This window comes from Staurois parvus, unplaced genomic scaffold, assembly GCF_062004578.1.
Source record: "Staurois parvus isolate SC_StPar_1 unplaced genomic scaffold, SC_StPar_1.0 ptg001008l, whole genome shotgun sequence".
Taxonomy (NCBI): domain Eukaryota; kingdom Metazoa; phylum Chordata; class Amphibia; order Anura; family Ranidae; genus Staurois; species Staurois parvus.
This window is the reverse complement of record NW_028318804.1, coordinates 814,240-837,212: the sequence shown is the minus strand read 5'-3', so window position 1 is coordinate 837,212 and position 22,973 is coordinate 814,240. Positions and strand designations below refer to the sequence as shown.

The window sequence follows — 22,973 nt, the reverse complement described above, 5'->3', positions numbered from 1 at the left end:
TGTCAAGCCCTGGCTTAAAGGTATAAATATGCAGAAAAAAGACATGGACGAAAGAAAAAAAAAACCTTTAGCAGACTCAGGGGGGTTTAGGAACACAAAGTTCTTTATCTGCGTAACAAGGGGTGTGAAGAGGGTGTACTCTATACATGATGACGTCTCTCTTTCCTATCCCAGAAAGTGATGTATGTACAGTATGCGGAAATTAACTTTGACACTTCTGAATAGAGAGTCTGAGTCATTCTGCATCACAGCCAACAAGCTCAATGTATGAACTAGAAAAACAACTGCTGCCAGGAGGAGGAGCTGCTGAGTCAAGCAGTCTGTGACCTCCCTCCCTGCCATGATGTTTTCCCACCATGGGAGGGTCACAGGCAGGGTGTGTTAGTTCTCTAGGCGCCATCTTGAGATTATAGTTCAGAGTCACAGGAAATCTATACCAGGCAGGAGCTTTGTCTCCAACAAGGGAAGGGTAGTATACATATAAATGCCATACCTGTGTTGGTTCTGACAGGTATGTCATTTATATGTACACTGCTATCATCCCTTTAAAGATCCCTGAAAAGATTTCTTTCTTTCTGGTAAGTCATTATTTATTTCTCTTTATTTAGCAGTCAGTGGGTTGAGGATTAAGTACACTGGGAGCACAAGAACAGATCATAGCTATGGAGTGAGCTATTGATATATATTTTTTATATATTTTTGTTATATCAGAAAATGTACTCTTCTAGTTCGCTTCACTGAGTGTTTTAGTTACAGTTTAATTTGGAAGATATGTATTTCTGTAACGTCGGTAGAGTGAGATTAAAACTTTGTATTTTGTTGTTTTTTTTAAACTTTGTAAAAAAAAAAAAAAAAAAAAAAAAAGATAATGTGGACGCCATCTAGTGGAGAATGAAGGAACTGACTGACATAGCAAGCCCTATGGGGCATAGTGTTGAATTTTGCTGTGCGCCCTCTAGCAGACCTCAGTGGAACTGCTTTCTGTTATTGGCAAAAAACATGTTTAGTATTCAGTACATACTTTGTATATACAGACAGTATTATTATTATTATACAGTATTTATATAGCGCCAAAAATTTTGCTCAGCGCTGTACAGAGAAGTGGGGGACAGAACATGAGACAATACAGTAACAAAACAGTATACGAGGGGTTCGAGGGCCCTGCTCTTTCGAATTTACAATCTAGGAGGGAGGGGGTAGTGGCATAAGAGGAAGTGGCAAGTATATACTTTTTAGGTTTAGTTTCACTGAGGCTAAAGTGTCTTGCTGCAGTTTTCTTCATTTGGAAGAAAAGTTGTTTTTTTTTCAGCGTTGAGCGAGAATACAACTTTGTTTTTCTTTTTTTTAGTAACTTTGTAAACAAAAAAAAAAGATTCCAGCGACAACTAACAAAGAGTACGCACACAACGAGCTCTATGGGGCATAGTAATACATTTGGAAGAACAGTATTTTTTTTTTAGCGTTGATAGATTGAGAATACAACTTTGTTTTTCTTTTTTTAATAACTTCGTAGAGAAAAAAAAAATTCCAGCAACAAATAAAAAAGGACGCACACAGCAAGCTCTATGGGGCATAGTAATACATTTGGAAGAAAAGGGTTTTTGTTTTTTTTGATTTTTTAGCGTTGATAGAGCGAGAATACAACTTTGTTTTTCTTTTTTTAATAACTTTGTAAAAAAAAAATAAACAATACCAGCAACAAATAAAAAAAGGACACACAGCAAGCTCTATGGGGCATAATAATGGGGGTTTTTTTAGCATTGATGGAGCAAAAATACAACTTTGTTTTTCTTTTTTTAATAACTTTTTAGGAAAAAAAAATTCCAGTGACCAAAAAGGACGCACACAGCAAGCTCTATGGGGCATAGAAATAAATTTGAAAGAAAAGTTTTTTTTTTTTTTTAGCGTTGATAGAGCGAGAATACAACTTTGTTTTTCTTTTTTTAATAACTTTGTAAAAAAAAAAATTCCACCGACAAATCACAAAAAGGATGCACGCAGCAAGCTCTATGGGACATAGTAATACATTTGGAAGAAAAGTATTTTTTTTTAGCGTTGATAGAGCGAGATTACAACTTTCTTTTTCTTTTTTTAATAACTTTATGAAAAAAAATATTCCAGCGACAAATTTAAAAAAAAAAACATGCACGCAGAAAGCTCTATGGGACATAGTATTAAGTTGTGCAGTGCGCCCTCTAGCAGACCGCAGTGGAACTGCATTGTGTTGATGGCAACAAGTTGTGTTTGTCCTGTGTGTCCTTGGCTGCTGAGCTGAGTCACCCCCCCCCCCCTCCCTCCTCTGTGTATGTGACACATGGCATGGGATTGTCGGCCACAGCCCCTGTTGCAAACTCTGATTAGAACCAAATAAACCAGCAAGATTTTCACTATAAATTTAGGATTAAATCCCCTTTTTCCAAATGCTACTCTTAAAAGAATCACGTGCGTTCGCCTGGTTGAATAGCTTGCAGCAGGCTTTTAACCCTTTCACCTCTACAGTAGTTTTCTTCTATTTTTTTTGCACTTCTATAATGCCTGTTCTAGGCCCAAAGATTATTTAACCACTCCAAGTCCGGACACTTTCACCTCCATCCTGTCCAGGCCTATTTTCAGCTTTCAGCGTTATCACACTTTGAATGACAATTGCGCGGTCATGCAACACTGTACCCATATGAATTTTTAGCATTTTTTTGAGACAGATAAAACTTTATTTTGGTGGTATTTATTCACCACTGGGAGTTTTATTTTTTTTTTGCTATATAAATGAAAAAGTCAAAAATGTAGAAAAAAGGTGTTTTTCTTATAAAATTTTGCAAATAAATAATCTTTCTTCATAAATCTTGGCCAAAATTTATTCAGTTACCTTTTTAGTAAAAAAAAAAATAACCCAAATTAGTTTATAACCAAAAATTATAATTTTACACAATGGGAGACCTCAATTTCTTAGTTCTTAAAGGAAATTTCAAATCCATTCAGGAAAGAAAAACTTTTGAACTAAGAATGATAATTCTATTTGACACAAGATAACAGCCTGAATTTGGACCTGGGATTCCTCAATCATTATCCAACAGTTTTATGACTATCAGCTCAAGCTGCACTTCCCTTGTGATGTGAGTGTTGTCTTACCCCCCCCCCCCCCTTTGCTTTTCCTCTGCCTTATCTCTAGCCTTTTTTTTTTTTTCCCATCTCTTCTAACATTCTGCTAAAACATTGTGATTTGTATAGTACTGCTTGGACCTGAAGAAGGGGACATTCCCCGAAAGCTTGTCCTCAAAATTGTATGTTAGTGCAAATAAAAAAAATATCACGGACAGTACTCAATTTTTCCAAAAAAATTTTACATTTTTATTTTATTTTTTTATATTATTATTTATGTGTTTTTTTTTTTTTAACATACTGTCACCCTAGCAGTACATACTTAATGGGGAGCAGGGGGAGCAGTCCTTAAAGTGGAACTTCCCCTTTTGGGTGAAGCTCCGCTTTAATTACCTTCAGTTTCATTATCTCTGAACTGCGGGCCATTTTTTACAATTTAATAGGCCATACTAGGAACTACCTGATTGTTTTGCATGTTTTGGTAAAGTTACTAGCAGGAGTTTTTTTTAAATCTGGCGCAGGATTTTTTAAGCTACCGGAAAAGTAGCACAGAGGATTTATTGAGTTCCCCTCACTGTGTTTTACTTTTGCAGGAATTTTTCCAGGAGCACCTCCTCTTCTATTAAAGGAGCAGTGATGCCTTCCTTCCACACGAGTCCCAGCACCGGAAATCTAGCCGACTTCAAAGAGTGTAAACCAATGTGAGCATAAGAGGATCTAGCTGCACGCCATTGCTGATCTGCTGTGTTTGTGTGCCTTTTTACCTGTTCTAGGGTGACAACACTCACTGTACCGCATCTAATTGAGTCATTTCCCTTTGGGATTGATATATTTTGAATCTGAATGTGAAGGAGCAGAGTTGTCACCCTAGGATTGGAAATACAATTGCATTATATGTCTCCTCTCCCCTTATCTACATAACATGTGGGAGGTGTTCTGCAGTTCACAAGGGAGAACTGGGCAGGGTTGATAATATTTCTTGATAATACCCACACACAGCACAGAAAGTTATCCGCTTATGACAGGATCAACAGGTATTTTTTTCCGACTGTTGTAGCAAAATGTTTTGAAAGGTATATATAAGAGAGCAAAAGGAAGCGAAAAGAAGTTTATTGTTGAGATTTATATACATTGTAAAGGGGGGGGGTTTGAGCCAAATTGACACGTGGTATCTTACCCTTCTGTGTAGAAGCACAGAGTGGTCACCCGCCATTAGCAGTACAGATTCTTCATTTTACTAGATGCCAGACCTCAGATTACAATTTCCCTACAGGTGAAACCTGGTACTGCAGTCTGACCATTTAGCAATACGTTCTATTGTAAACTTTTTTTTCGAAAATAATGACAGCAGCTGTTTATATAGGACAGCTGATGTAATTTGCTTGGCTAATAAGGGCCAAGCTCAGGGTTTCATCACTCCAAAAATAAAAGTTAAAACCCACCTCTGGGAAGGTATCAGATTATCCTTTGCATTGGGGCTGCTACCACACTGCAAAGGTGAACTGATTTTGTCCAGGGGAGAAACTCCTTTACTTACTTGATCCTCTGCTCCTTCAGCAGATGGCGCTCCCCCATACTCCAGTGATGGACCTGGTGTCCCCACATCCAGTGCAGGGCTATGGAGCATGCATTGGTCTTGATGACAATGCAAGAATTAACGTAGCAGCAGGGAGGAGCGGATGTTTGGATACATTTGCTTTTCTATGTCCGTAGACCTAAACAAGCAATAAAACTTTGCAGTGCAGGCACAGCCCCACTGCAAGGGATGATTTTATCATTTCCCAGAGTTGGACTTTAAAGTATCTACTATAAGTATATCTGAAATTCCATTTTGTATAGGGTAAGGAATGGCTAAATCCTATGCTGTGTCACATTAGGGAGTTTTCCCTTTGTCGTAGGAGCAACAGAAAATGTATTGCATGTTGCAATGCAGCATTTTCCTTTAAAGCAGAACAAAGCCCTCCAATACACTCCTCCTCTCCAGTGATGCAACGTCTGTGAGCTTCCTCGCCAGCGTCTACATTTTCTTTCTGGGTGTGGGGACTTTGACCACCTTGATTGGCCGGCATAACATATTTCCCACGCATGCGCACAAGAGTTAATTCATCCCGGCACCGAGGTGTGCCCAGAATGTACATGGGGAGCCAAGTGTACAGGGCTAAGTTCTGCTTTTACGATTGGGCCATCCCTATTCTGGGGGTTTCATTGGAGGAAAAATAACTAAAAATATCAATGTCTTGTTTTCTACAATAGGAAAAACGGATATACCAAGGACACTGAAACGGAAATGAAGCTACAAGACTCTCCCATGAAGATTGCTCCCATGGATCAGGACCGAAACAGTGAAGCCCGGGTGCTCAGCTGCAATCTGAAAAATAACCGTAAGTCAAGTCGTGGATGGGGAGGGGGGATGGTTATTATTATTATACAGGATTTATATGGCTCCAACAGTTTGCAATATAAAGGGACACAATACAGCAACAATAGAGTTCAATACAAGAGGGATAGGAGGGCCCTGCTCCTTGGAGCTTACAATCTAAGAGGGAGGGGCTAGTGGTACAAAAGGTAGTAACTGTGGGGGATGGACTGGTAGGAAGAGTAGAAGATTCCATTATTATCTGAAGGCAGGATAGGCTTCCCTGAAGAGAGAGGTTTTCAGAGATCGCCTAAAAGTGAGCAGAGTAGGCGACAGTCTGATAGATTGTGGTAGAGAGTTCCAGAGGATGGTGGAGGCTCTGGAGAAGTCCTGGAGATGAGCATGGGAGGAGGAGGAGACAAGAGAGCTAGAGAGCAGGAGGTCTTGCGAGGAGCAGAGAGGATGGTTTGGGTGATATTTGGAGACAAGATTGGTGATGTAATTTGGGGCAGAGTTATAAATGGCTTTATATGTTATTGTTAATATTTTGAATTTTATCCATTGGGCAATGAGAAGCCAGTGGAGGGATTGGCAGAGAGGGGTGGAGGACACTGAGTGGGGGCCAGTAGAGGGATTGGCAGAGAGGGGTGGAGGATACTGAGTGGAGGCCAGTGGAGGGATTGGCAGAGAGGGGTGGAGGATACTGAGTGGAGGCCAGTGGAGGGATTGGCAGAGAGGGGTGGAGGACACTGAGTGGGGGCCAGTGGAGGGATTGGCAGAGAGGGATGGAGGACACTGAGTGGAGGTCAGTGGAGGGATGGGCAGAGAGGGATGGAGGACACTGAGTGGAGGTCAGTGGAGGGATTGGCAGAGAGGGATGGAGGACACTGAGTGGAGGTCAGTGGAGGGATGGGCAGAGAGGGGTGGAGGACACTGAGTGGAGGCCACTGGAGGGATGGGCAGAGAGGGGTGGAGGACACTGAGTGGAGGCCAGTGGAGGAATTGGCAGAGAGGGGTGGAGGACACTGAGTGGAGGCCAGTGGAGGGATTGGCAGAGAGGGGTGGAGGACACTGAGTGGAGGGCAGTGGAGGGATTGGCAGAGAGGGGTGGAGGACACTGAGTGGAGGGCAGTGGAGGGATTGGCAGAGAGGGGTGGAGGACACCGAGTGAAGGCCAGTGGAGGGATTGGCAGAGAGGGATGGAGGACACTGAGTGGCTGTTAGGATGACTTTTACATAAAATCCAGCTGCTGGATAAAAAAACGAAACTGGGATGATGCCTACAACCACTTAATGCCAAATGACATACATGTACGTGATTTGGCGTCAAGTGGTTAAGCCAACCACACACTATACAATCTGATTGCACAACCTCCTTTAGATCTAACATCAAGTATGTAGTGTAAGAACCTGCCTGATTGGATATAAATTAAATGGATGGTTTAGGTGTGTCATTATATTATATAGTTTTAGTAAATCTAAAAGCGATTGTACAGAGATTGAAAAACCCCACACATTTACTTCCTTGAATTCTGCAACATATTCACTATGTCCTGTGGGTGGCACTGCTGTGTCATACATTTCACAGAGCCTGCCTTCTGATCTACAGAGAATGAGTTTCAGGAGGCGGAGTCGGTACAGCAATCAATTCTTGCAGATAGCAAGGTACCATGGGCTATGTAGTCCTTGGAAATTGAAAGTGAACAGCAGAGTAGAAGCTGCAAAGCATGCAGGGAATCCAGGAAATTATGGAAAGAGATGTCAGCTGACAGGCAGCACTCACAAGATGAAATTTGATTTTTTTCAAGTAATCTTATATTGGATTGTCAAAAATAACTATTGTTTGTATTGCTATTACAAGGGTGATGTTATAAAATGAAAGTATACACTGTGACTATAGAACTCGATTAAGCTATACCAACTCATTTTGGATCCGTTGATGAGTCAGTGTGTGAGCCATGGACTATACCTCAGCATGCAGGGCCTCTTTTCTGTATGGATCCTAATGAAAAAGCCTCATCCCTACACGCCTACTGGGAGACCGCTTCTGCATTATGGCCTATGGTGAATGGATTGCGCATGCACAGCCAGCTGAGAAGAGGAATGTAGCACTGTCTGGCTTGGACCAACTCATCCACTGATTTATGGCAAATTTAGTATGGCGGGAGTCAGTTTGGATTTAGCCATTTAAAAGTATAGTTACCTTTTATATTCTTCTGTCTTGGCGTAGTCAGTCTGGTTGAAATGTATGTGGTTAGTTTAGGACCATAAATATAAACTGTGCAGGGGTCACTTAATTGCCGTTGCTTGTAGAATCAACAAAGGGTCATAGCAAGCCTCCAGTAGCTGAATACATGGTATCCCCGGAATATCATTTCACCTTTTGCACTGCATATGCATGGATGACAAGATGGCTGTATTAGTTTCCAGCTCCGATGTTTCCCGCTCCTAAAGCGACTTGATTGCCGGCTGCCTTTGATAAGGTTGATTTGGACACTTTGCAAGCTATGATTCTCAAGCTTCTTAAGAATCCCAATAGACACGTTCAGGTCATTGACTGAACAATCCACATCATGAAGTCAGCGACGTTCATGTCACTTATCTTTGAAGGTACCAATATCTGGAAGTAATGCAAGAGTGGATACAGCCTTTGATGTGGTCACTGTTAAGACCCTCTTATTGGGACCACCTTCAGAGGCACTCCTTGAGCTCTTTCAAAGTAATGCCTGATGTGTGTGTGTGATAGCACTGAACCGGCAGAAGTGAGAATTGACTCGGATGAATATAATATAATACAGTGAAGTGCGTCTTCCTTCAAAGAAGCTGATCTGTGATGAAAGTATGGTGACCTTGGTTGCTTCTATCTCTCTACCTCTCCAGCTGTCCATTGTCAGTGCTGTTAGAAGACAATAGCCTTAATGTAGGTCCTCTAGTGCATTCCATTGTGATTCTAATAACATCTACTACTCAAACTCTGAAGAAGTGAGGCCCTTCCTCCGAAACACGTTGGTTGTATTTGTTGTTCTTAATTAATGTTTCTAAAAGGTCTTTAAGTGATATGAACTTTTGTACTAGGTGCTCCTCAGTACCCATCCAAGAGTTTCTCCTTAAATGTAAAGACTGAATGACCGTTTACTGAACAGTAGATACACGAGGAGTTCTCCTGACCATTAAAGAGAGGTTGTTCCATTATTCAGTATTACCATATGAAGTAAACCTACTTACATGCTGGTGTCTTGAAAGGACTTAACATTTCCTTACTGAACATAACAGATGAAAATTTAGAGCATCAGCTATTCAATATGTAACTTTTAGCAATTCTAGGATGTGTTTGTGACTTTGGGACACCTCCTCCAGATGGAACCTTGAAGTAGTCTAGCTTCAAAGTCAAGACTTCCAACATCAGGAAAAAAAGAGCAAGGATCCGAGAAAAACCTTTGCCGATTTGATGGTGAGAAGAGAGCGAACAGACTGATCTACAAGCCAAGAGTCCTGAAGGTTTCGCTATTTTTAGTATCTCAAGCCTGTTGTCCTGATCTTTGAAACTTGAAGGTTCTGCTACCATTTCATGCCCACTATGGTTTACCTTGCATTACATCTGTTCATTCAGTGGTTGTGATTTAACTTCCAAATACTTCCTGGGGAAGCAAGACGTTGCCCTGTTCTGCACTTGTGAAGATTATATCGTATTTTGGGATCTTAAAATTAATCCTTGTGTTTAAGCCCTGCTTCTTTGTGCATACCTGCTCCCATGGCAGTGTCAGGAGGGCAGGATGAGTTAAGATGTCGAGGTGTCTGTTGTGTTCTGAGGAGCTGAACAACAGAGGAAGCTAAAAAACTAAGAGACCAACTCTAAAGCAAGGGACGGGTGACGGTCAATTTATCTCTGCAGCTTTCTTGCGTTAACAGCTGGATATCCAGCATTTTGCTCAACCTAGCCTCATAGTAATGCCATGGTAATATGCAATGAAGATGTACGCTTAGACACGACTGGAGTTGCCCTTTAGTTTTCAGGTTCAAAAATACGCTACAGTCTTCATCCTTTAAAAAACCAAGTATACCATCTGCATGATCTGCTATTCCCCTCAACTGCATTATATTTACCATTCAATTACCTTTTTGCCTTGGATTGTGGATGGGTTGTGGCAGAGATCTGTCCCTGCCAGGTCTTTACTGCTGTTCAGGACCTCCCAGAGAGTTCTCTGCCTACCCCTTATTTAGCAGTTCTTTAGCATTGTCACCAATTTCGGATCCACTAATGGCCAGTTGATGTCGCAAATATGGGCTGGGGGCGCCATTTAGTGTGGTGGACAGAGTTGGGAGTTCAGGTGCAGCTATCTCACCTCTAAGCATCTACCCTGAATTGAAAAATCAGTTTTTGGTTACACTTTATGGCAAAAGGACCACATAATAAAAACCTGGCAATTGCAAATTTATTTTGTTAGCACAGATTTTTTACAAATCTACAGTATATTTTCAGTAAAAAAATTATTTTTTAGTGCACATAAATACAATAAAATACCCAAATTTTCTGTAAAATATAAACAATAATATACACAATAAGTTGAGCAAATAGATATCAAATATGTCAAGACTCTGTGGAAGAGATTTACTAAATCTGGTGCACACAGAAGCTGGTGCAGCTGAGCAGAGTAACCAATCAGCTTCTAGATTTTCTTTTTTGTCAAAGCTTAATTGAACAAGCTGAAGTTAGAAGCTGATTGGTTACTCTGCGCAGCTGCACCAGTTTTAGTAAATCCCCATTATGACTGCAGGTGCCAGCAACAAACTATGATATTCATAATTATCCATATGTGATAGTAGTATTTGAGTGATGGGTACTCCTTATAGAAATATCAAGCTACTCTGATCGAAATGGAGTTTTCAGTCACCTGCACACCGAAATGCTCACAGCTGAGCACTTCTTCACAAGAGAAATGGAGGAATGAGTATTCCTCTATCTCTCCCCATTCCCCATCCTGTTGTCTTTTTTTTTTTTTTCCAGTCTCAGGCTCTCAGGAGAAGCAGGGGAATCTGGGGACCATAGAAGTAATAAAGTGGCTGTAAAGCCACTGGATCAGATCTACAATATGGCCAGCAGTCTGCTCTTAAAAAGTAAACACACAGCTGTTCTTGCGGTCATGAGTTTGTTTCTATGCCATTACCTTTATGTCAGTAAAAGGGTTACTACCCATATTGTACTTTAGGTATTGTGATACTGTCAGGACTTTGCTTGCTAATCGTAATATTCATGTATTTCTATTCTCCACCTGCAGCTGGCAATCTTTCCTTGGTATCTGACTTTGTGATGGAAAACCGAGGTGCCATAATACGTCCACCAGACAACGAAGTCATGAGTGATATGTACATACGTATCTGTGGACTGGACGGCACAGTGTACTCCGGCGAGCAGTATAAGCTTGAGGTTTGGGGAGAGGTTTACCTTCCTGAACCAACCAAAATGGAAGTCCTTGGCATCCTGGAGAGCTCAGAAGGCATGCCTACATTCCCACAGTGGATAGTTCTTATGGGAGAAGATGGGCATGTGTTTGGCTATGAAGATGAAGTGCTTTATGTATTTGCCAGCAGTCTAGAAGAGCTTCTACAAAAAGGCTTTAATACTGACATAAGCTATGACTACCCAGATGACCGCAGCGATGAGGTATAGTATAATATGTTCATACTGTCTGCTGCTCTCAAGATTCTATAACCTGGCCACAGATATGTTGTAAATATGTACTGATTCTTAACAAGCGGTAAATGAGCTTTGAAATATGCCCTCACTGACCCCTTTAGATCCAGTTACTGCGGAGCAGGTCATCCTCAAGATTCACAGTTGAAGCACTGACAGTATTAAAGTTTGCTTTTTCAGCAGTGCATCTGTTTTTGTTCTGCCCTCTGAGATCATGTGCTCTTTGTTTACATTACAGATTGAAAGGCTACAGGGTAATTGCTGGAAGGGGAAGCTATGCCACTGCTGGGAGGGAGAAGCAGGGAGGGGCTGACCTGATGGGAGTAAAATCATCGGAAACTGAGCTGCTGGGTCACTCTTGGGAGGGAGAAACAGGAGGAGCAGAGCTGCTGGGTCACTCCTGGGAGGGAGAAGCAGGAGGAGCTGAGCTGCTGGTAGAAAAATCATGGGAAGCTGAGCTGCTGGGTCATGTTGGGATGGGGGTAGCTGAGCTACTGGGTCACTGCTGAAAGAGGATGCTGAGCTGCTGGGGAATGGATGCCAGGGGAAGCTGAACTTCTGGCTCCTGAGTCTCTACTGAAGGGGTGAGTATCGCAATGAGCTGAGCTGTTAAGTCACAGTTGGTAGGAGAGTGCAGAGCTGCTGGGTCAATACTGGGATGGAAACTTGAGTTGCTGAAAAAATGACTTGAAGAACGTCAGTGTTTCTGCAGTGAACAGTGAGGATTAAATGTTCCATTGTTCCTGCAGCTACAGAGATTAGTGAGGGCATGCTTTAAAGCTTGTTAAGAATCTATAAAGAGTTGAATGTTCATAGCCTGGCTACAGGTTCACTGTAAGAACATTCACAGAGGTTTCCTAGAAAATGTTTAACCGTTTAGGGGGAAGAGAGTGCCAGGAAACCCGCATTTTCAAGAGGAGTGCAGCATTGCTATTAAACCATTTGTGGCTTTTGCATGCATCCCTCTCATGGCTAAACAGATGGTCATGGCATCGTTACTTTGTCATCTAGAAAACACTGTGGGGGGTATTTACTAATACTGCATGGTGCAAAATCTGGTGCAGCTCTGCATAGAAACCAATCCGCTTCCAGGTTTTATTGTCAAAGCATAATTGAACAAGCTGAATTTAGAAGCTGATTGGCTATCATGTACAGATTCTGAGTGCTCCACTTTTAGTAAATATCCCTCTGTTTTTAACACAGATTCACTTTAAGGTGATCTCCTGACATGGCCAACATTTCCTGCCAAGCCCTTATCTCCCCTTTTTAGATCATGGCCTAGCATTTATTTAATTTCTTCTACTTTGGTTCCTGTAGTGAGTAACCATTTGTATTACTTCTTGTGACATCATCAAAGGAAGCTGGTTGGGGTGCCACAGAGGCAGTGATGAAGCCAATAAGAGGAAATTAGGAGCTGGATTTTCAGCAGGATTATCAAGGGGTTTTTTTTGTATTTACAGCAGCCATTCCAAAACTTTTTAACACAGAGGAACCCTTGAAATAACTTTCTGGTCTCAGGGAACCCCTGCTAAAAGTTACTATATCTACAACTCATGATACATTAGTGTGGTGGCCAGTGGGAAGAATACTCCTTACAGTTGTGGCCATTGGAGAGAATTAAAAAAGATCAATGGTGTCGTGAACTTACATGAGAGGCAGAAATTGCCCAAGGAACCTCTGGAGGAACCCTGGTTGCGAAACCCTGATTTACAGAGATTTTAGTGGGATAAAATACAGGAAATGTGCATACAGTGCAGAAATGTCCTTTTTTTTTTTTTGTCCCATGCATACACATTAAAGTGACAGATCAACTGTATTTTGTCCCCTTACAGGAAGAGGAAGACTCTCAGGAAGATGAAGAAATCCAGAGACTAATACAGAAGACTGATGAATTCATTAACAGTAAAGCAAATAACTTTACCAGGTTCTTGAAGTTGCAGCTTAAGGTATAACTGGTAACCAGACAAGAACTCAAAAGAGCTTTGATAGCCATAGACAGAATAATGTTGATTGTTCTATTCAGCTAATGGTTACCAGAATCCTGTACTCCAGGGTCATCCTATCCACTATAAAGAAGTTTAGGAGACCGGCCCACCTGTTCCAGGCTTTCTGGTAAACTCTGTAGAGTTGGCTAATCAGAATCTTGCCGTATATTATCTTTTTCAGAAATGTCTTCTGGAATCATCTTTGGAGAAACCATCCCTAGTATTGGGAATTGCTGATGTCTTTTGATGCTTTAACATGAGTTTCCTGGAAAATGTCAAATGTGAATGCACATCTGTAGGCTCTTACCTTTTTATGGTGTAGACAATGTCCAGGCCTGTATTGGCAAAACTCAAGCTCTTTTCTACACAGTCCTGGTCAGTCATGGTCACCCGCTCCATATGAAGAGGCTGCTAAATACTTTGAGTTGGGTTACAATTTACAGATCTGAAAAGGGGATAATTACTGAGCCATTACAAAAAATAGGTAATCCAGGCAATTCAGGACCAGCAAGCACAGCTTGGGGTGCAGGAAACACAAGCTGAGAATCCAAAACGTTGGGGCTTAAATAATTTCTCACCCTTATGTGCACGTCTGACTGGCCAATTTCTCTCTGAGAGCTGTCTAAATAAGTTAAAGTGGTGGTAAACCCTTAGATATACCCAGTGAAGTGACCGGCCTCAGGTGATACACAGAGATGAAACAAATCCTCCTACATAAGTTGTACCTGTTTATCTTCAGTGTACTCTTCTCTACCACCATTCAAAATCCAGAATTTCTAAAGCTTGTCTCAGAGTTCGAAAAGCATGGGGCGGAGAGCTGAAATTACACACTGCAGAGCTCAGTGAGGAGAGCTCTGACAGCTGATTGGAGGAAAGGAACACGCACCCTACATACAGCTCACAGGAATAGAGCTGAGGTTGTCATTCTGCTGGAGGTCCCTCCCCTGTCACCATTTTTCTTTTGGTGTCAAGAAAACTTGTCAGAAGTGATTCCTGCTGATAGCAGAGGAATGAAGCAGCAGACAGAAATAACACTTAGTGCTAATAATTGAGACACGCACACACTATAGAGGGATATGCTTTGTTCATATTTCCACTTTTAAGAGCTCAAAACAAATGCCATGTATTGCAGAAGCATCTGATAGATCAGACTGAATCATGTCCAATAACAGCATCCTTAGTAGAAGCCACCATGGTCAGGAGTAGTGCAGGCCCAGGTGCTTGTGACTGCAGCCTGTTGTATCTAATGCAAAGCTGATAAATGGGCCTGGGAATTCAGGGACTGACTTTCTGAATGTACTGTGTAGCAAAGGTGAACACATCCCTTGTAAAGAGCTCATCACTGCAGAAGAAATTTTTTGGGATTGGTTTCCAATCTCCTTCTAAAGGGCTTCTCCAGATAGTCCTGATCTTTGGATCAGTAGTAAGGAGTGTAGTAATGTAAATGACATTTGCCTCTGCTACAGAGATGTCAGATTTAGGAGCACTGGTTCCATGTATGGGTGCATCCCCTGCACAGTCACAGTGTAGAGCAGGGGGGGTACATGTGTGCCAGGAACCAGAACTTGGAGGATGCGCAGCTCCACTTGTATGGGTGCAGCCCTTGCATGGACACACCTTGTTGAAATCCTCAGACATCTACGGGGCTGAAGTCCAATTCACATGCTCCAAGTATCAGTCCTTGGGAGATGGACAGCTCCATAGTGGAGGCACATCATCACATTCTCCTACCTGGATCTACAGATCATGTTTTTCTGGAGATTCTCTATAATTGTAAGCACGCCCAGATGAATTGTTTTTATACCAGTTGCCATCTGCTGCTGGGATGCAGACATCATGCAGCACAAAGAACCAATGAAGCATGATGTCTACATCCCATCAGCAGATGGCAACTGTTTGGAAAGCAGATAAACTTGGGTCAATTTTTAGACTAATCACTGATTTAGTGCAGAAATCAATATTGATGTACTTATCGCTGTTAAAGTCCTCCTTTATCCAGGTCAAGGTATAGCTGGTAGTAGTTGGTCACATTCAACTGGACTTGTTCTGTAAAGTTGAAGGCATTTCGTAACTTCTCCAAGCCACTTCAAAAAATTAACAAATGGATTGGAAGTGCCAGGGAATGTCTTCAACATCACAGAGCAATCCCAGTTGAATGTGACCAATACTACTGTCTAATGATGTACATAGTGCAGTAACCAATAAGTACCACATTGAGATAACTGTTGTTGGCCCAATGGTACTGCCATCTGCACACCATCATTACTTTTGTACCTTTTCCTACAACTATCATGTAGACTTTCATGTAACTTTTCATGTTGCTGAAACCTTTAAAGTTGTTTGACACAACTTTAACAAAAACAATTTCATCCCCTGTGATGTGGGGAGTAAGATGGACCAGTCGTTGGTCGTCTATGAATAGCACTGTGTTGATATTTCAGTGCAGTACTGTAGGTGGGTTCAGTCACTGGATGAGTTTTCCCTTTGTGTTCTGGTCCAGACTGAGGATGAAAGTTGAATTTTTGAATAGTGGTCCCTGTCGAATACTTTACTGGACAGGCCTCTATCTGATAAATACTGTGCACATCTTCTGCCCAAATGCTTGTTGGAATGTAATGAAAAATTATAAAAAAATACTAAATATCCTCATATTGAACAATATAGGTCACACATGGGGAAAACAAACCATGTGACTGAGCCCTATAAGGTCAGTCCACCTAAAACTGATATTTACATTATAGTGTCACCCTGGTTGTCTGAATCACTCATCTTGTATCGCTCATGGATCCATTCACCAACATTCCCCCACCTGAATTCTGTTCTCATTACATGCAACGTCACTTCTTCCTGTTATACAAATGAAAAATGATAAAACACAACAGTGAGAGTGATGTTATACTAGCCAAGGCAGGTGGATGGAGCTGGGAACACAACTGAAAAGACTTGAGCTATGAAGAGGTGAAATAAGCTCCTGGGTGATTCAAATAACCATTTTAATTGGACTGATCCTTAAGATAACAGGCGTTGTGATTTGTGGTTGTAGTTTGGAATGAGACATTTACCTAGATTGCATGCTCTTGAAGTCAATGTCTTCCACCAATGGGCTTATCCTGCTTCATTAGGACCTGTTAGGCACATTGGCAGATGCCAATGAGATTATTAGCAAGCCATCTGGATAGTTTTTGTTTTTGTGTACATGCAGGATTCCATACTGTTGTCATACAGTTACAGCGCAATGGGATGCGCTTCCCAACCACAGGCCACACATGCCAAAAATGAAAGATAAGATTGAGAACAACCTTCACCTCCAAGAATGAAAGGTCTCTAGATTGGAGTTGGTGAAATGTGACGCTCCCTATCCACAGACCTACTACGCCTGCAGAGTTTTGGTCTCCCAATGCTTAAAGCTACAGCCAATTAAGAGTTACCTGTGCCTTGCTGCAAAGCCAGTTTGGAGTCATACTGGGACCTGAGCCTGCAGGTGAACCACTACGGACGGGGGCTAGGTCATCTCAGTCCAAGCTAAAGACCTTTCTGTCTTGGAGTTGTCCTCTTAAGGGGTTGTCCACTCTTCTTCAGTTGAATTCCAGCTGCTGCTTTGCCGTTGAAAAGTGCGAGGATCCTATGCTATGAAGAGTTCAGCGCGTGATTGGCTGACAAATACAGGCAATAAAAATGTAATCCCAACAGCAATCTTTTAAAGGATAAGTGCACTTACCTTTTTTGACCCTTTGTCCTGACCTATCTTAACCCACCCTCCCCTACACAGATGCCTACTTATTCAGTGCCCAGCAAAGCCAGGATGTAAAGTGACTGCATCTGAAAGGTGAAGGTGGGTCAGGTTAGGTCAGGCAACGGGACAAAAAGGAGACATGGACTTTGTCTTATAGGGCTTTTCATATTCAATTTCCTTTAGATTTACCTTCAATTATGTAGTGCAAGGACCTGCCTGATTGCATATATTTTGAAGTGTTTAGGTTTGTCCTCCTATTATTTGATTTTGGTCAATCTAAAGGAAAATTGTATAATGTATAACCAGCCTTATTCACACCATGTCTATTGAGCTGCGGTTTTCATCACACCACCACATGATGTATGTAGACAAAACCAGGAACGTCCCTAGGGTTGGTTTCAACTAGTGCCAGAACACTTGGTGACACCCCCTCCGACGATCCCCGCAGGATGACTCCGATCCATTATTCTCAATCTGCAGATCCGATCCATCCTGCGGGGATCGTCGGCTTGCTTTGAAACTTACCTTTTCGTAGAGAGATCAGTTAACCCCGTTTCGGTTGCAAGACGACGATCCTGCAAGATGGATCGGATCTGCGGATTGGGGAGGATAATGGATCGGACTCCGATCCATTTTGCTCAATCCGCAGATCCGATCCATCCTGCGGGGATCGTCGGCTTGGTCTAAAACTTACCTTTTCGTGGAGAGATCAGTTAACCCCGTATAGGTTGCAAGACGACGATCCCTGCAGGATGGATCGGATCTGCGGATTGGGGAGGATAATGGATCGGACTCCGATCCATTTTGCTCAATCCGCAGATCCAATCCATCCTGCGGGGATCGTCGGCTTGGTCTAAAACTTACCTTTTCGTGGAGAGATCAGTTAACCCCGTATAGGTTGCAAGACGACGATCCCTGCAGGATGGATCGGATCTGCGGATTGGGGAGGATAATGGATTGGACTCCGATCCATTTTGCTCAATCCACAGATCCGATCCATCCTGCTGGGATCGTCGGCTTGCTTTGAAACTTACCTTTTTCGTGGAGAGGGTCCGGTGTCACCCTGTGCGATACGTGTCACCCGGTGCAGCGTGCACCCCCCCCCGCACCTGCCTAGGGACGCCCTGGACAAAACAATTGTTTTCTACCTGCCTTGTTTACACCATACATGTACGGTGGTGTGCAGAAAAACACAGCACCACATGTTTGGTGTGAACAAGCCCAAAGTGCACTCATCCTCAGCCGTCGCATCATAGAACAGCATTTGACTGAAAGTAGTGGACAACTGCTTAAGGTTTTTTTTTTTTTTTGCTTTTGCTTTTTTGTTTTAATTTATTATTTTACGTTGAAATGAAAAAGAAACAAAGATGCAAAAAAAAAGTTCAAAAAGAAAATTTATTTTTTGAAAAATTATTAGGTTCTCCAGGAAAAACATCCATTTTTTTCTACTCCAGGGAGTTTTTAAACACCGTTCAGAAATTTGTCATGGTACACGAGACCGTCCAACTGATTTTTGAGTCAGGCGCTTGAGGCAGCCCTGTTGCCGAAGAACCTTAGAGTTGTTAGGGTGTAGTCACACCAATGCGCTCTTCAGTGAAATCAAAGGAAACTCATCAAAATTATTATTATATAGTATTTATATAGCGCTAAAAGGTTTGCTAAGCGCTGTACATTATAGTGGGGGACAGAACATGAGACAAGACAGTAACAATACAATACACGAGGGGGTCAAGGGCCCTGATCTTTCGAGCTTACAATCTAGGAGCATTAAGGTTGTCCTTCCAATGCACTTTTTTTATATAACGTCATCATGTGCATATTGATGAATGGTGTAATGGGTTGATGCGCATCATGATGCAAGCTGGTGTGCAACCTAAAGCATGCATTCATGTGTTTCGATAGGTTTCTATAGATTTCAATGAAAAACATATACCTGTGAATAGGCCCTGATCTTTTTGGAGCCTCCTGTGAGTAGAAGAGTCTTTTCCTGAAGGACCTTGTTTTTTTTTTTTTTTTGTACGTTTTTTACTTCCAGACAAAAAGTGGAAAACTCCTTCCTCTTACCTCCTGCCGCTAATCAGGGAATTGACATCAATTAACTTCGAGGGTAAAATCGTGAGAAATGGCTCCCTTTTCAACAGTGCAATGCAGCTGTGCCATGGAAACCCAACATGATTGGTTTCTGAAGCTACGCTGCATCACCCAAGAAAATTGAGTGGTCTTGGAGCTGCTCTACTGCACTATATAGAATGGGGAGGGAGAGTAGGTATTGTGAGTGGAGAGACTCCCACGGGCAAGTAGCAGAAAGGTATGGGGACTGGTTTCCACTTCCACTTTCTGTCTGAAAGTGGAAGACGTCTTCAAAAGGTATCTCCAGCCAACACTGCTTTTGAGTAGAGCTAGCAGAATTTGTATACTTCTGCCTTCTTGAACGAGGCTGAAGGGACTCTGTTTGGTATTTTGACATAAAATGATCCAGTTTTACGGAATCGCAGTGCCAAGATTTTGTTTACTGATATTTCTCCTCCTGCTACACTCAATTATCACTTGCTGGAGTTACATAAAACATCAGAATTTGCACAAAAAATGTTTACTTTTAAAGCGATAAGCTGTATCTAAACCCAAGAAAAAAAATATATTGCAGCATATCGGTCTTTAGCTCTGTTAGATGAGTTTGTTTTTCTTTTTTCAGGTTTTTTTTTCTTTATTTTTACCTGGTGATCCTGCCAGTAGCAAAATTCCTTTACTATGGTGACAACTTTCACTCACCATACAGTTTGGAAGAGCAGTGTTTTCACTCTTTGCTGCTTGCTCTGCATTTGGACCACAAATATTCCTTCTCATGTCCATAACATGGGTTGGGGGGTTCTGTAGTCCACAGAATACCGATACAGCTGATAACATTGTTTGAGATTTCACAGGAAGTAACAGCGACACTGGTAGGATCACCGAGTAAAGGACATTGGTAGGATCACCAAGTATTCCCATCTACAGAAAATGTTTACAGCCTTAAAAAAAAATGCAGTCACCACATCTAAGCCCTGGTTCACATTAGTGAGGCTTTGAATTTGCACTACTTCAGCACGATTTCAAAACCACAGATCAATGTGAAATGGATGTTCGATTTCATTGCAACTTCATTTAACAGAAGTCAATGCAAGTCGCAATTAAATCACAGAAAGTAGTGCAAGAATGTTTTTCAGAGTTGCAACGATCTGGTTTCATTGCTGAAAATGGGGTGCGACTCGCATGACAAATTGCATTGGTGTGAACCAGGGGTAAGGACTGTTAAGCAGCAATATGTAAAATTTCTTGCGTTTAGATATTTTTACATTTCAAAATCTATAGTTAAAATGTTTGATTAGTCTCAACATCATAGACAATGAGGGTATTATATGTATATCTGTACAGGGGCCATCATTTAAGGGGTCCATTATTTTTCCAGCGCTGTAAAAAAAACAAAATGTTGCACAGTTGTAAAGTGTACAAAGACTACAGGACAGAAACTGAAAACTCAAATCTTTTTGTACAGAAAAAATGACAGTAAAATGTATATAAAGAATAAAAAAAAGGGGTGGGGGGGGCGAACTCGATGGACCTTTCAGTCCTTTTCTACCGCTACCCTTCTATGCTCCTAAAATACTTGCACCTTTTGAATATGTTACATGAAGATGTACACCTGGAAGTTTGATCTTGTTGAAGAAGCTGAAAATATTAACTTTTTTAGTAGTTCTATTCACATAACAAGAATATAAAAAAAAGAAAAAAAAATGAATTCTACTTCTATGTGTGATAAATCTGCATAATAACAGTTTTGCCTAATGCAAAATTATTTAGCTCCTGTTTTTAGGTCTTTTTACCTATTGTATGGAAATGTAAATCTTGAATGTTTTCAAGAGACTAAAACATTTTGATTTGGTGTTTGTTATACCATGTGCTGGGAATTTAAAAAAGAAAAAAAGAAAAAAAAGTATTATAGATAACCTATCCTATGATAAATGTGGATGTTATCAGTTTTTGCTTCATGTTCTATTGTCAGATCATAATTACGATTCTTTGTAACTATCTCACATGCATAGTCTTGGGAGTCCATTGTGGTGGGCTATCCTGTATAAAATGCTCTGTGAATAATGTATTATAATGGAGAGAGAGAGAGAGAGAGAGAGATTGATTTTTTCTTTTTTTCCTCTTGATTTTAATGGAAAATGCAACTGTCAAACATGGAGAGTGTGGTTGTGACTCTGGGTACTGGGAATGAATGCAGTTGGATACTAAAGCACCATCACATCCTGCAGATGTTTCACTGCCTTTTATATCATTGTAACAGATTTTGCTTGATGTTGAGACCACCATGGATTTTATATCTTTGTATGTAACAGATTTTTCTTGATATTGAGATCATGGATTTTATATTTTTGTCTGTAACGGATTTTGCTTGGTGTTGAGATCATCATGAAGCATGGACAGGCATCATCTATGATCTGACTCTAGTGCAGCTCACAGTCACCCCCTGAGTCCACTGTCTTGCTGCTTCTTTCCCTTTTCCCCAGTTTCCTGGAGGAATATGCTGGATGTGAGCACCAATGAGTAAAGAGAACATTTGTGGCGTCTTTATTTAATTGATCTTCTACATCAACAATTACGTCAGTTGGCGGGAATGACTGTACTTTACGTTTATACAACTTTTTGCAGATTTATTTTTGTATTATTTAATAAAACTTTAAATATATATGTTGTCTTCATTAATTTATGAAACATCCTCACAGCACTTAAAGTGGAAGTTCAGTCAAAACCTAAAATCTAAACTTAAACCTGCTCCCACCCCCATTCTAAGTCCTATGCTATTTAGTCTGTAGAGGAAAGATGTTTATACTTGCCTATTCCCTGGGCAGTTCTGTCACATGATTGGCTCCCAGCGCTGGCTTCAGGGTAGAAGAGGGACAGCCAACAACATATGCCCCACAGTAAGCCTATGGGGGACGTCACCACAAAAGCATGACCGCCATTGTCAACGATCTCTTCCCTTCATGGACGCTGGCTACTGGGAGATCACATGACTGGACCCAGGGATTAGATAAGTATACAAATCTTTCCTCTACAGGCTAGCTAGTAGAGGTCTAGGACTTAGAATAGGGGTGGAGGTAGGTTTAAGTTTAGATTTGACTGGGCTTCTACTTTAACATCATATGCATTTTCCTGTATGTAATAATGGGCATCAATTTAAAATATACCTTCTTTGTATTAAAAAAAATTATTTGCAGTATGCATCTTCCTCTACCACTCATCACCACCCACCTCAGGAAATGACAGCCAAGTCCTTCAACCCCTTCCTCTGAGCCCAGGCTGTCACGGACCTACCATCTTGGAGTGCATCAGCATGCTGGTCTGGGTTCACAGTGCTGCAACACTAATCACTGCTCACGCATCGTTTATGAGCATCATTTAGTGCCAAATTCAGGACCACTCTCTTGTGAATATGAGGAACCTGAGATGACAACGATTGTCACACAACTTCCATCTCAGTGCCCATGGAAGTTAGAATGAGGTCTGGAAGAGTACAGGTGCTAGAAAGCTGGAACTGAAGACTGGAAGTTTGGAGCATTGTTATTAAGTAAGCAAAAGCACAGAGATAAAGCATACATATTAAAAGTTCAGTTGTGAGCAGACCCAGACTGGAACAAAAAATAGGCTCAGGAATTTTAGACTGAGCAACTAATTTCTCCAGGGAAGCTGGGGGGGAAATAGGGGTCTGGCATTCGCGGGGACAGTTGGTGATGGGATAATCAAGGAGTCTGTTCTCCTGACTGTAATGTAAAGGGGCACTGTGATATATAGGGGATTACACTGTAAAGGAACACTGTATTGATTGTGGTGCACCTTTACAGTGTAGTCCTCTTTATATCAGTGCCCCTTTACATTAGAGAGTGGAGAATATACCATCACCAACTGCCCCCATCAACAGCCCCCTATCACAGTGTCACTTGAAGTCATGCCCCCCCCCCCTTTCTCTAATCACAGTGCCTCCTATATATTCAGGAAAGAGATGGCCCAAATAGACATCCCAATTCAGCAAAGAGACATTATATTCCAGCAAAGAGACATCCCAATAAA

At 41.5% G+C, this 22,973-nt stretch overlaps 1 protein-coding gene across 1 annotated transcript; it reads left to right on the top strand.

Moving 5' to 3' along the window:
* Positions 1-403: 403 nt before the first annotated feature.
* LOC149441265 (uncharacterized) lies at positions 404-21,591 on the top strand. The gene is made up of 5 exons (XM_089657530.1): positions 404-578; positions 3,690-3,797; positions 5,350-5,477; positions 10,729-11,114; positions 12,977-21,591. Exons 2-5 carry the CDS (start codon positions 3,733-3,735, stop codon positions 13,094-13,096), a joined length of 699 nt encoding a protein of 232 aa, XP_089513656.1. The 5' UTR covers positions 404-578; positions 3,690-3,732; the 3' UTR covers positions 13,097-21,591.
* Positions 21,592-22,973: the final 1,382 nt, after the last annotated feature.

Coding starts and splice junctions, on each gene's coding strand:
- LOC149441265 (XM_089657530.1), top strand. CDS start 3,733: ATGCCTTCCTTCCACACGAGTCCCAGCACCGGAAATCTAGCCGACTTC. Junction 3,798..5,349: donor TTCAAAGAGTGTAAACCAAT/GTGAGCATAAGA, acceptor TTTCTACAATAG/GAAAAACGGATATACCAAGG. Junction 5,478..10,728: donor CTGCAATCTGAAAAATAACC/GTAAGTCAAGTC, acceptor CTCCACCTGCAG/CTGGCAATCTTTCCTTGGTA.